At 50.1% G+C, this 14807-nt stretch overlaps 1 protein-coding gene across 1 annotated transcript in view; it reads right to left on the reverse strand.

Annotated features, from left to right (window-relative positions):
- Positions 1–6890, reverse strand: part of LOC119952952 (phospholipid hydroperoxide glutathione peroxidase-like) — a 30443-nt gene extending 23553 nt beyond the window's left edge. The window contains exon 1 of the mRNA XM_038776591.1: positions 6816–6890. Within this exon, the coding sequence (XP_038632519.1) occupies positions 6816–6890 (75 nt within the window). The remainder of the gene's footprint in view (positions 1–6815) is intronic.
- Positions 6891–14807: the final 7917 nt, after the last annotated feature.

Consider the following 14807-nt stretch of genomic DNA (forward strand, 5'->3'; position numbering starts at 1 on the left):
CCCTCCAACCCCTCCCTCCCCCTCCAACCCTCCCCTCCCCACCAACCCTCCCCCTCCAGTCTAACCCTCCCCTACCCTCCCCCACCAACCCTCCCCCTCCAGTCTAACCCTCCCCTACCCTCCCCCACCAATCCTACCCTCCTCCTCCAACCTTACCCTCCTCCTCCAACCCTACCCTCCTCCTCCAGTCTAACCCTCCCCCTCCAGTCTAACCCTCCCTCCCTTCCTCCTCCAGGTCCCAGCTTCATCTTCATCAGCACAACTGCTGAAAAACAGCAGCTCACAAAAGGCTTCTTAAATGATCAAATCTGATAGCTGATGGTGTGTGGTGCGATGAGTTTTGGGGACTCTGTCACCACTTTAACCCTGTGCCTGTGTTGCTCCCTCTGCCATTACAGGCGGTTCCACTCCACAAGAGCAGGAATGGGAGCTGGGGCAGACCAGACAACTCCTGGAGTGTGCTCCACTATTCAATAACATCAGCATCCACGATGTGGAGATGCCGACGTTGGGCTGGGGTGAGCACAGTAAGAAGCCTTACAACACCAGGTTAATTCCACAAGGTTTGTTTCAAACACGAACTTTCGGAGCACTGCTCCTTCCTCAGGCGAATGAAGAGATATGTTCCAGAAACATATATATAGACAAAGTTAAAGATGCCAGACAATGCTTGGAATGATTGTCTGGCATCTTTAACTTTGTCTATTGTAGCCACCTGGGGCGGCCACTTCCTGATTCCAAAATGGAGGCCTGCAAAGAATGCTGGGAAAATTGGCCAAGCACAGGAGAACAAGCAGGTGCAAGGTTTCCTGTGAATTAAGACTTGCAGAACCCAGACAGAACCGAAACCAATAGCCATCTACATATTAATGAGCAATCCCCAGAAACAATTAGAAACATTGAAGCGATCGGGACCAAACCAGACTCCCCGGCGCCAGCGGGAGCCAGGACAAAGGAAGGCCAACGGACACATAGGACCCGCCCAGCGATCAGGGAACAGCTCCAGTATTGGAGAAATCGATTGAAACGATTGGGACATGGTCCAATTAATTGGGACCAGGTCCGGGGTCCGCCCAAAAGGGCGCGAAACCCCTGGGGACTATAAAGTAGAGTCCCCAAGTTCAGTTCGCTCTCTTGGCAGGCTCTCTCGGCAACTCTCAAAGAACCCTTGACCGTGACTCTCAGCAAGGAGAGACCTGCCTAGCAGCTGCACCAACCAAGTAAGACTCCAGTCAACGCACGCTACGAGATAGGCGCTCCTAGCTACTAGTCCATACCAGCTTGAAGCCTGCAGACTCAGAACCGGACAAAGGCCATTGTTCCCCTGACCTGGTGGACCATTTGAAAGCTAAGTATAGACCTTTAGTTATAGTTATAGTCTAGTAAGTAGAGTTTCATGCATGAGTAGTGATTGACTGTGTGTATAATAAATGTGTTTTGATTTGAAACTTACTAACTGGTGTATTGAGTTATTGATCATCACTTGGCTTTGAACCTCGTGGTGGTATCAGAATTCATATTTTCCAATTAAGGGGCAATTTAGCATGTCCAATCCACCTACCTTGCACATCTTTTTGGCTGTGGGGGTGAAACCTACACAAACACGGGGAGAATGTGCAAACTCCACACGGACAGTGACCCGGGATCGAACCTGGGACCTCAGCGCCGTGAGGCCACAGTACTAACCCACTGCGTCACCGTGCTGCCCCACTGTATCCCAAATGAACCCTTTGAACTGTTTGTTTGACAGATATAACCATCAGGGAAGGCACACACACTGAATTAGCAATGATACCAACGTTTATTGAATAAAGGATAAAATAAAACAAAATTGACTGAAGGAGCAAAAGAACAAAAATGTGCATTTATCGAAAATAACTCTAACTTCACAACTTCAAATGGGTGTCCAGTCCAGAAGACGCAAAAAACAACCTCAACCCTTCGATGGCCATGGGGAATTCTCTTTCCACATCAGAAGGAAACAACACTATCCAAGTCCACACCAATGGGAATTCTGCCTCTGTTGCTCCTTGCACACAGAGATATGTTAGCCACTCTTGCACCATCAGGAATTGTACCTCGGCCTCAGGGAAGGCAGGATGTAGAATTCTTTTACTTGCTGCAAACAAACAACATGATTTTTTGAATCTTCTTTTGTACCTGATTCTAGCTTCACGCCACCTTGATCCAAAGTTATTCCTGTTAACAGCCAGATGGCCAATAATGTTGCCCAGGTTAATTTCCTTGGATCTGACCATTTGTGTACATTGCCTCAAACATAAAATAATGAATTATTTCCAAGATGTAATCTAAACTGGACAGACTCCTTATTTATTACGGATGCCTGCCGACTATATCATAGCATTTACAGTGTAGTAGGAGGCCATTCGGCCCATCGAGTCTGCACCAGCCTCTTGGAAAGACCACTCCTCTGAAGCCCACACCTCCACCCAATCCCCGTAACCCAGTAATCCCACCTAACCTTTTGACACGAAGAAGCAATTTATCATGGCCAATCCACCTAACCTGCACATCTTTTACTGTGGGAGGAAACCAGAGCACCCGGAGGACAGTGGGTCACTGTCCGTGTGGAGTTTGCATATTCTCCCTTTGTTTGCGTGGGTTTCGCCTCCACAACCCAAAGATGTGCAGGGTAAGTGGATTGGCCACGCTAAATTGCCCCTTAATTGGAAAAAATGAATTGGGTACATTAAATTTATTTTTAAAAATATGGATAGGAGGGTGGCATGTGGTGCAGTGGTTAGCACTGTGACTGCGGTGCTGAGGACCCGGGTTCGAATCCCGGCCCTGGGTCACTGTCCGTGTGGAGTTTGCACATTCTCCCCATGTCTGCGTGGGTTTCGCCCCACAACCCAAAAAGGGTTAGGTGATTGGCCACACTAAATTGCCCCTTAATTGGAAAAAAATAATAATAATTGGGTACTCTAAATTTAAAAAGAAATACGGATAGGAATGTTCATAGACAAAGAAAGAAATAGAATCTAACCCTCATTAACTACCAGATTAATTACTTATTATTCAGAGTGATTGAGATTCTTCTTCAAATAATCATCTGTTGCCCATTGGTTGCTACTCTACAATGCGAGAGTGTATTTAAAATGTTGCGCAGTGATGCACGATCAATTGTACAAAGACTAAGGTTGGATACAACTGAGGCTTTATTGCAGTAAGATGTGTGGCCTCCCACAGCAGCTGGCGAAATGGCTGGTGAATAGAGGACACGCTCCTCCTACTGGGCGGAGCCAGCAGGCAGGGGCTACCGGCGAACCTGTAGTACAGTTCCTATCTTACATCACTTAATACAGGTGTAACAGTGGTTTACCACGCGCAGTTTGGCAGTAGATGTCAAATCACAAAATGGCTTCTTAGATACAAGTAGTCGGTACAAAATGGTGGCTTAACCTTAACTAATTTTAACAATCTTTATTGACACAAGTAGGCTTACATTGACACTGCAATGAAGTTACTGTGAAAAGCCCGGTTAGCCTATTGCAGAATACAAGTGTTGTAAAATACTCTAAAAATGGTCAAGTTAAGCTGCAGGTAACCTGAACCCTACAGTAATAAAATCTAAAACCCATGCCTGTTAGATAAAACTGGGTGGGGGTGTGGTGAATGTATTACGGCAACTATTCACCACTATATTGCATTGTACTATGTTTTGCCCATGTGGGCTCCACCTGTGGACCATTGTATTACATTACATCACATTGTATCATGTTGGTGCCCTTGTGGACTCCGCCCCTGGCTCCGCCCCCTTGGGGGAGGTATATAGATCTGCTGCCCTGCAGGCGGCTCTCAGTACAGAGCAGTCGCAGGCAGGCACAGTTCTAGCTGATTAAAGCCATTGTTCACTTCAAACTCTCCGTCTCGTGTGAATTGATGGTCGCATCAATTTAATCAGTTACAACATCGCGATGGAAGCAGCCCTCAAACCTTATCGATTGGAATTCGACCCACAGGCCACTGAAGCCAAAGGGATTTTTTCACATTTGCGCCGCTGTTTTGAGGCCTACCTCGCCGCCTCCTCCTCGCCCTCCGTCAGCTACGAACAGAAACTGGGCCTCCTCCACGCCCGGGTGAGCCACAAAATCTCTGTGCAAATCGAGGAAACGACCACGTACATAGACCACGGGCGTGATCCTGAAAAGGCAATATGTGAGGCCGGTGAACGAAGTGTTCGCACGGCATCTCCTCACCACTCGCTGCCAACGCCCCGGGGAATCGCTGGAGGAGTACCTACGCGACCTGAAAGTACTCGCGCAAAGCCGTCACGGCCTCACAACACATGGAACTCGCCTTCCGGGACACCTACGTGGCTGGAGTCCGGTCCAACTACGTCAGACAGCGCCTGCTCGAGAAGGGTGCCCTCGACCTAGAGGAGATGGTAAAATTAGCCACCTCCCTAGAAGTAGCGTTTCAGAGCCTCAACGCTTTCCCCTCCGAGCACACAACCCCCTCATGGACACCCGACCAGAGGGTGCCCCAGGCCTGTGCCGCGCAGCTGCCCGCCTAACCTGGGGAGCTACACTGCTATTTCTGCGGCCAGCACCAGCACCCCAGGCAGTGCTGCCCGCCTCGGAACGCGACCTGTAGCGACTGCGGCAAGAAAGGAACTTTGCCAAAGTTTGCTTGGCCAAGTCCAAAACCTCTAAATCACAGGCCCGACTTTCAGACTCACAGGCCCGCAGACCCCGCAGCGTGGCTGCTGGCTCCGCCCCCTCCGGATGCGTCATCTGCCTCGTGTTGTCCATGGAGGCAGCCATCTTTGACTCTGCCCAACACGTGTGACTCATTGGGGCCGCCATCTTGGCCGCCATCTTCATCACCGCCCAACACGTGCAACCGACGGGGGCCGCCATCTTGGGACCACCCCACCACCTCCGACCACACCGGCTACCCGCAACTCGCCATGGTCACCCTCGACCAGTCACGCCCAAAGCACCTCAGGAACTCGTTGATGACCGTCCGGGTCAATGGACACAAAACGCCCTGCCTGTTTGACTCCGGGAGCACGGAGAGCTTCGTACACCCGGACACGGTAAGGCGCTATTCTCTCCAAATTTCCCCCGCATTCCAAACAATCTCCCTCGCTTCCAGATCACATTCAGTGCAGATCTGGGGGTACTGTGTCGTGAACCTCGCGATATAGGGCGTCGAGTACGCCAATCTTAAACTATATGTCCTCCCCGATCTCTGCGCTCCTCTCCTGTTGGGACTGGACTTCCAGTGCAACCTCAGGAGCCTGACCCTGAGGTTCAGCGGACCCCCTACCCCCTCTCACCATTTGTAGCTTTGCGACCCTGAAGGTCTACCCTGCCCCGCTCTTCGGAAACCTCACCGCCGACTGTAAACCCGTCGCCACCAGGAGCAGGTGGTACAGTGCCCAGGACAGGACTTTTATCAAGCCCGAGGTCCAGCGGCTCTTGAGGGAAGGGATCATCGAGGCCAGTAATAGCCCCTGGAGAGCCCAGGTGGTAGTCGTCAGGACTGGGGAGAAGAACCAGATGGTTGTAGATTACAGCCAGACCATAAACCAGGACACGCATCTCGATGTGTACCCCCTTCCCCGGATAGCGGACATGGTGAATCAGATCGCACACTACCGGGTGTGCTCCACGGTAGATCTGAAGTCCGCATATCACCAGCTCCCAACCCGCCTGGAGGATCGCCACTACACGGCCTTTGAAGCAGACGGCCGCCTTTTCCGCTTCCTCCGGGTCCCCTTCGGCGTCACCAACTGGGTCTTGGTCTTCCAAAGAACGATGGACCGAATGATGGACCAGTACGGGCTGTGGGCCACATTTCCGTACTTGGACAACGTCACCATCTGCGGCTACGACCAGCAGGACCACAACGCCAACCTTCAGAAGTTTCTCCAAACCGCCCAAGCCCTCAACCTCACTTATAACAAAGAGAAATGCATTTTCCGCACAACCCGACTGGAAAACGGAGTCCTAGGGCCCGACCCCAACCGCATGCGCCCCCACCTGCAACTCCCCCTTCCCCACTGCCCCAAGGCCCTGAAAAGATGCCTCGGGTTCTTTTCCTATTATGCCCAGCGGGTCCCCAACTATGCGGACAAAGCCCGCCCACTGATCAAGGCCACCATCTTCCCGCCAGGCCTTCAGCCGCATCAAGGCAGATATTGCCAAAGCCGCGATGCGCGCGGTGAACGAGTCCGTCCCCTTCCAGGTGGAGAGTGACGGTCAGAGGTCGCCCTCGCTGCTACCCTTAATCAGGCAGGCAGGCCCGTAGCCTTTTTCTCCTGTACCCTCAACGCCTCTGAGATTCAACACTCCTCAGTCGAAAAAGAAGCTCAAGCCATTGTGGAAACTGTACGGCACTGGAGGCTCTACCTCGCTGGTAGGAGGTTTACATTCCTCACCGACCACCGAAGTTGGTAGCCTTCATGTTCAACAATACACAGTGGGGCAAGATCAAGAACGATAAAATCTTGAGGTGGAGGATCGAACTCTCCACCGATAATTACGATATCATGTATGGTCCTGGGAAGCTTAACGAGCCCCCAGAGGCCCTGCCAGCGCGCAAGATGATCGACTCCGGGCTATCCACAATGAACTCTGCCACCCGGGGGTCACCCGGCTTCTTCACTACATCAAAGCCCACAACCTGCCCTACTCCACCGAGGAGGTCAGAGTCATGACCAGGGACTACCAAATCTGCGCGGAGTGTAAGCCGCACTTCTATCGACCGGATAAGGCCCACCTGGTGAAGGCATCCTGGCCCTTCGAGCGCCTCAGCATCGACCTCAAAGGGCCCCTCCCCTCTACCAACCGCAACGCGTATTTTCTCAACGTCGCTGACGAGTACTTCCGTTTCCCCATTGCAATCCCTTGCCCCGACATGACCGCGGCCACTGTCATTAAGGCCCTGCATAGTACCTTCACCTTGTTCGGTTTTCCCACTTACATCCACAGTGGCCAGGGCTCCTCGTTTATGAGCGACGAACTGCATCAGTACCTGCTCGGTAAGGGCATCACCTCAAGCAGGACTACCAGTTACAACCCCCAGGGAAACGGACAGGTGGAGAGGGAGAATTCGACGGTATGGAAGGCCGTCCTCCTGGCCTTACGGTCTAGGAGTCTCCCAGTTTCCCGCTGGCAGGAGGTCCTCCCCGACGCGCTCCACTCCAATAGGTCACTCCTTTGCACAGCCACGAACGAGACCCCTCATGACCGCCCAGGAAATCCACCTCCGAGGTCTCACTTCCGGCCTGGTTAATGACACCGGGGCCCGTACTCCTCCGAAAACACGTGAGGAGCCATAAGTCTGACCCCCTGGTCGAGAGGGTCCAGCTCCTTCATGCCAACATCCAGTATGCCTACGTGGCGCACCACGATGGCCGACAAAATACATTCTCCCTCCAGGAGCTGGCACCCGCAGGATCCCCTACGACCATCACCTACCCTCCCCCCCCCCCCCCCAACCTACACCGACAGTGCCCCCGCCCCTGCATGGCCTACACCCCCACCCCCCATCGCCGACCTACAGGGATGAAGCTCCAGAAGACACGCTCCTGGAGTCAACACGCGTGCCTGCAGCGACGAGTTCAACACCCGTGCTCGCAGTGAAACCAGAGCTCAGGTGATCAAGGCACCGGACAGACTCAACCTATGAGCCACTTCATCCCCGCTGGACTTCAATTTTTTAACAGGGGGTGAATGTCGTGAATGTATTATGGCAGCCATTCACCACTGTATTGCATTGTACTATGTTGGTGCCCCTGTGGGCTCCACCCCCTCAGGGGAGGTATATAGATCTGCTGCCCTGCAGGTGGCTCTCAGAGCAGATCAGTCGCAGGCAGGCACAGTTCTAGCTGATTAAAATCACTGTTCACTTCAACTGTCTATCTCGAGTGAATTGATGGTTGGATCAGGGGGTCAGTTCCAAAATCACTCTGTTCCCACCACGAAGGTTAGTTTAACATCGGGGTTGCAGTGAAGGCTACAAAGGGGAGACTTTATTTGCTGAAATTGCCTTTTTAAAGAATGTTTAAGCCCACACTGGTCTTATGGGGTAGGGATGATCCACTGCCCTGGGGAGCTTGCAGAATATAAGCTCCCCCGATAAGGGGGCTGGGGACCCTTAACTAGGACCTTCAGGTGAGGAAGGAGCCACGCTCCAAAAGCTACTGATTCAAAACGAACGTGTTGGACTTTAACCTGGTGTTGTAAGACTTCTTACTGTGCTCACCCCAGTCCAATGCCGGCATTTCCACATCAAATATATCACAGGCATAAACCGGGTTAATCATTCATTATGCCATGTTCAAGCCTATAGTTAAGCAGCAATTTAGTGGTAAATCTGGGTTATAATATTGCTCTGCTGTCTTTTATTGTTAGTTTCCTTAGAGGACAGGCCAGCACACTGAATTAGCTCAGTTCTTGTGATGTGGCGGAAAATGTGGCTACCAGGGCAGGTCAAAGGCTAGGAATATAACGGCGATTAACTCCCCTCCTGACCCCCCAAAGCCTGTCCACCATCTACAAGGCACAAGTCAGGAGTGTAATGGAATACTTTCCACTTGCTGGATGAGTGCAGTTCCAACAGCACTCGAGAAGCGCAATACCATCCAGGACAAAGAAGCCCGCTTGACTGCTCCCCTTCCACAAACATTCAAACTCTCCACCACCGATGAACTGCGGCAGCCATGTGTACATCTACAAGATGCTCTGCAGTAACTCACCAAGGTTCCTTAGGCAGCACCTTCCAAACCCATGACCACTACCATGTAGAAGGACTAAGAGCAGCAAATACCAGGGAACCCACCACCTGGAGGTTCCCCTCCAAGTCACTCACCACCCTGATTTGGAAATATATCAGCCGTTCCTTCACTGTCGCTGGGGCAACATCCTGGAACTCCCTCCCTAACAGCACAGTGGGTGCACCTACACCTCAGGGGCTGCAGTGGTTCAAGAAGGCTGCTCACCAGCACCTTCTGAAGGGTAATTAGGCATGGGCAATAAATGCTGGTCTAACCAGTGATGCCCACATCCTGTAATGAAAAAAAAAGAACCTCCTGTGGCTATTCCTCTGCAAACAGATATACCACTTTGAATACTGTTGGCGGGGAATGGCCTCTCAGGAGAAAGCAACAACAGCCAAATTTGTTACACCACGGTTGGTTCGGCTACAGAGGGGAGGAGTAAAAAGTGTGGGAATGAAATAGTTATAGGGGATTCGATTGTAAGGGGAATAGTCAGGCGTCTACGTGGCTGCAAACTGGACTCCAGGATGGTATGTTGCCTCCCTGGTGCTAGAGTCAAGGATGTCTCAGAGCGGCGACAGGACATTCTGGAGGGGGAGAGTCAACAGCCAGTGGATGTGGTACACATCGGTACCAACAACATAGGTTAAAAAAAAGGGGTCAGGTCCTAAAAGCAGAATATAGAGAGTTAGGAAGAAAGCTGAAAAGCTGGACCTCAAAGGTGGTGATCTCAGGATTACTACCAGTGCCAAGTGCTAGACAGAGCAGAAATAGTAGGATGTATCGGATGAATACATGGCTGAAGAGATAGTTTGAGGGGGAGGGCTACAGATTACTGCGGCATTGGGACCGGTTCTGAGGGAGGTGGGACCTGTACAAACTGGACGGGTTACACTTGGGTAGGTCCAGACTGGTGTCCTCGGGGGAGTATTTCCGGGAGTGGTTGGGTAAGGTTTAAACTAAAATGACAGGGGAATGGGAACCTATTCATGGACAAGAACAAAAGACAGAAAGGGGAATAAGAAAGTGATAGGTAGGAAAATGAAGGGCCAGAAACAAACAGGGCCACAGTGGAAATTAATGGCAACGGGACAATGATAGTTAAAAAGACAAGCCGTAAAGGTTTGTGCCTTAATGTGCGGAGCATTCACAATAAAGTGGAGGAATTATTCACAGAAATAGATGTAAACGTAAAGGGGCAAAAAACATCAGTGTTTTTATTTATTTATAGAGTACCCAATTATTTATTTCCAATTAAGGGGTAATTTAGTGTCGCCAATCCACCTGACCTGCACATCTTTCGGTTCTAGGGTGAAACCCACGCAGACACGGGGAGAATGTGCAAACTCCTCACAGACAGTGACCCAGGGCCGGGATCGAACCCGGGTCCTCAGCGCCATAGGCAGCAGTGCTAACCACTGCGGCACTCTGCTACCCATCAGTGGGGTTTGTATATAAATCCCAAACTGCATTGGTGATGTTGGGAATGGCATTAACAGGAAATTAGAGATGCATGTGATAAAGGAACAACTATAATTATGGATGACCTTAATCCGCACATAGATTGGGCAAATCGATACCTGGAGTGTATTAAGGATGCTTTCCTGGGCTTATACATTGAGCATTTGTAAGGATCCTTCCTGTTTATTCATTTATTTCCCCTTTCTTTTATTTTGTAGTTACATTTTTGATCCATGGATGATCAATGGACATGTCTCTTTAAGGCACGACACCTGTATCTTTAATTCAAGCAGAAAAATCCAGAAGTTACAGGAGATCGTTCTGCTATTCATAAGTTCATAAGATATAGGAGCAGAATTAGGCCATTTGGCCCATCAAGCCTGCTCTGCCATTCGATCATGGCTGATCTCATCCTGGCCTTAACTGTGGAGTTTCTCCTAAACTCCATTTTAAATTTGCTACCTCTTATTCTAAGACTATGACCTCTCGTTCTAGAATGCCTGACAAGAGGAAGCATCTGCTCTACGTCTAGTTTATCCATACCTTTATTATCTTATATACTTCAATTTGATCTCCTCATTCTTCTAAATTCTAGAGAGTATCAGTCTAAACTGTTCACTCTCTCCTCATACGACAAACCTGTCATCTCTGGAATCAACCTAGTGAACCTCCTCTGAACTGCCTCCAATGCCACTACATCTTTCCTCAAATAAGGGGACCAAAACTATGAACATTACTCCAGGTGCGGCCGCACCAATGCCTTGTATAATACCAACAACACTTCCTTACCTTATACTCTATTCCTTTAGCTATAAATGCCAACAGTTCTTTTGCTTTCTATATTACCTGCAATGCCTGCATGCTCATTTTCTGGGACTAATGAACAAGGACCCCCGGATCCCTCTGCACTGGAGCACCCTGAAATCTCTCCCCATTTAGATAATAAGTTGCCTTCCCATTTTTCCACCCAAAATGCACAACCTAACACTTATCCACGTTAAACTCCATCTGCCACAGTTTGGCCCACTCACCTATCCTATCTATCCATTTGTAAGGATCTTATTTCCTCATTGCAACTTACTATCCCATCTATTTTTGTGTTGCATGCATTCTGTGCTAATTTAAACTGGAACTGCAGACGTTTTGGCACCATTTGGTAGCCAATGAATTGGCCCAAAAGACTGTGGTCTGCCCAGTAATAGGGAGTGATTAGATCCCATCTCAGAGTCCCAAGGTTTCAGTTTTGATTCTGGTGGCACAGAGGCAGAACCGACCAACTCTCTCTCCAGAAAGTCTGCTGTGACCATTATCACAACACGGGTGGCATGGTGGCACATTGGTTAGCACTGCTGCCTCACAGTGCAGTTTTGCACATTCACCCTGTGTCTGTGTGAGTTTCCTCCGGGTACTCCAGTTTCCTCCCACAGTCCAAATATGTGCAGATTAATAATAATAACAATCTTTATTAGTGTTAACAAGTAGGCTTACATTGCAATTAGGTTACTGTGAAAATCCCCTAGTCGCCACATTCGGTGCCTGTTCGGGTACACGGAGGGAGAATTCAGAATGTCCAATTCACCTAACAAGCACATCATTTGGGACTTGTGGGAGGAAACCCACGCAGACACAGGTAGAACATGCAGACTCCGCACAGTTAGTGACCCAAGCCGGTAAGCAACAGTGCTAACCATTGCACTACCCAACAGCATAGCACTTAGAAAACAGTGGCAGGATCAGACAGAGACAGCATGGATTTCCGAAAGGGAAATCATGCTTGACAAATTTACAGGTATCCTTCAAGGATTTAACTTGTATAGTTTACGAGAGGGAGCCAGTGGAAGTGGTTTATTTGGACTTTCAGAAAGCTTTCGACAAAGTCCCACACAAGAGATTAGTATGTCTAATTAAAGTGCATGGATTTGGGGATAGTGCATTGAGATGGATAGAAAATTGGGTTGGCAGACAGGAAACAAAGAGTAGGAATAAATGGGTCTGTCTCCAAATTGGCAGGCAGTATCTAGTGGCGTACCGCAGGGATCACTGCTGGGACCCAGCTATTCACAATATATATTCATGATTTGATGAGTGAACTAAATGTAATATCTCCAAATTTGCAGATGACATAAAGCTGGGTGGGAGGGTGAGCTGTGAAGAGGTTGCAGGATTGCTTCAGTGTGAGTGGGCAAATGCATGGAAGATGCAGTATAATATGGATAAAGGTGAGGTTATCCACTTTGGTAGCAAAAACAGGAAGGCAGACTATTATCTGAATGACGAGAAGTTGCGAAAGGGGAATGTTCAACGAGACCTGGGTGTCCTCGTACATCATCCAGGTGCAGCTGACAGCAAAGGAGGAAAATGGAGATCAGCCACACTAAATTGCCCCTTAATTGAAAAAAAATGGATTAGGTATTCTAAATTTATTAAAAGAAAAGAAACCTATAAAATATTAAATGACTACAGGGTAGATGCAGGAAGGGTATTCCCAATGGTGGGTGTACCTAGAACCAGGGGTCACAGTCTGAGGATACGGAGCAAACCATTTAGGATGGAGATGAGAAATTTCTTCACCCAGGGATTGGTGAGCCTGTGGAATTCACTACCACAATAGTTTAGGCCAAAACATGGTATGTTTTCAAGAACAAGTTAGATAGAGCACTTGAGGCTAAAGAGATCGAAAGATAGTAAGGAGTACAAAGGTAGTGACGATGAGGACAAGGACAGTGAGGATGAGGATATTGATGATGAGGATATTGAGGATGAGGTGAGGATATTGAGGATGAGGTGAGGATGAGGATATTGAGGATGAGGATATTGAGGATGAGGTGAGGATATTGAGGATGAGGTGAGGATATTGAGGATGAGCATATTGAGGATGAGGATATTGAGGATGACGTGGGGATGAGGATATTGAGGATGAGGTGAGGATATTGAGGATGAGGATATTGAGGATGAGGTGAGGATATTGAGGATGAGGATATTGAGGATGAGGTGAGGATATTGAGGATGAGGTGAGGATATTGAGGATGAGGATGTTGAGGATGAGGTGAGGATATTGAGGATGAGGATATTGAGGATGAGGTGAGGATATTGAGGATGACGTGAGGATGAGGATATTGAGGATGAGGTGAGGATATTGAGGATGAGGTGAGGATATTGAGGATGAGGATATTGAGGATGAGGTGAGGATATTGAGGATGAGGATGTTGAGGATGAGGTGAGGATATTGAGGATAGGGTGAGGATATTGAGGATAAGGTGAGGATATTGAGGGTGAGGATATTGAGGATAAGGACAGTGAGGTCAGGCGGAGTGGAGTGAAATCAGCCTTGGCCATACTCTTGTGGCACTGAAGGGGCTGAATGGCCTTTTATTATGGCAGTGAGGATCTGAGCCCGCGGGCGGGCCGCGATTTTAATGAGGAGTCACTGACCCTCTCCCTGTGAGGAGTCACTGACCCTCTCCCTGTGAAGAGTCACTGACCCTCTCCCTCTCCCTGTGAAGAGTCACTGACCCTCTCCCTGTCCCTGTGAGGAGTCACTGACCCTCTCCCTCTCCCTGTGAAGAGTCACTGACCCTCTCCCTGTCCCTGTGAGGAGTCACTGACCCTCTCCCTGTGAGGAGTCACTGACCCTCTCCCTGTCTCGGTGAGGAGTCACTGACCCTCTCCCTGTGAGGAATCACTGACCCTCTCCCTCTCCCTGTGAGGAGTCACTGACCCTCTCCCTCTCCCTGTCTCGGTGAGGAGTCACTGACCCTCTCCCTGTGAGGAGTCACTGACCCTCTCCCTGTCCCTGTGAGGAGTCACTGACCCTCTCCCTCTCCCTGTGAGGAGTCACTGACCCTCTCCCTGTCTCGGTGAGGAGTCACTGACCCTCTCCCTGTGAGGAATCACTGACCCTCTCCCTCTCCCTGTGAGGAGTCACTGACCCTCTCCCTCTCCCTGTCTCGGTGAGGAGTCACTGACCCTCTCCCTGTGAGGAGTCACTGACCCTCTCCCTGTGAGGAGTCACTGACCCTCTCCCTTCCCCTGTGAGGAGTCACTGACCCTCTCCCTGTCCCTGTGAAGAGTCACTGACCCTCTCCCTGTGAGGAGTCACTGACCCTCTCCCTTCCCCTGTGAGGAGTCACTGACCCTCTCCCTGTGAGGAGTCACTGACCCTCTCCCTGTGAGGAGTCACTGACCCTCTCCCTGTCCCTGTGAGGAGTCACTGACCCTCTCCCTGTCCCTGTGAGGAGTCACTGACCCTCTCCCTGTGAGGAGTCACTGACCCTCTCCCTTCCCCTGTGAGGAGTCACTGACCCTCTCCCTGTCCCTGTGAAGAGTCACTGACCCTCTCCCTGTCCCTGTGAAGAGTCACTGACCCTCTCCCTGTCCCTGTGAAGAGTCACTGACCCTCTCCCTGTCCCTGTGAGGAGTCACTGACCCTCTCCCTGTGAGGAGTCACTGACCCTCTCCCTGTGAAGAGTCACTGACCCTCTCCCTGTGAGGAGTCACTGACCCTCTCCCTGTCCCTGTGAGGAGTCACTGACCCTCTCCCTGTCCCTGTGAGGAGTCACTGACCCTCTCCCTGTGAAGAGTAACTGTCCCTGTC

Source organism: Scyliorhinus canicula, chromosome 18 (assembly GCF_902713615.1).
Source record: "Scyliorhinus canicula chromosome 18, sScyCan1.1, whole genome shotgun sequence".
Classification (NCBI taxonomy): Eukaryota; Metazoa; Chordata; class Chondrichthyes; order Carcharhiniformes; family Scyliorhinidae; genus Scyliorhinus; species Scyliorhinus canicula.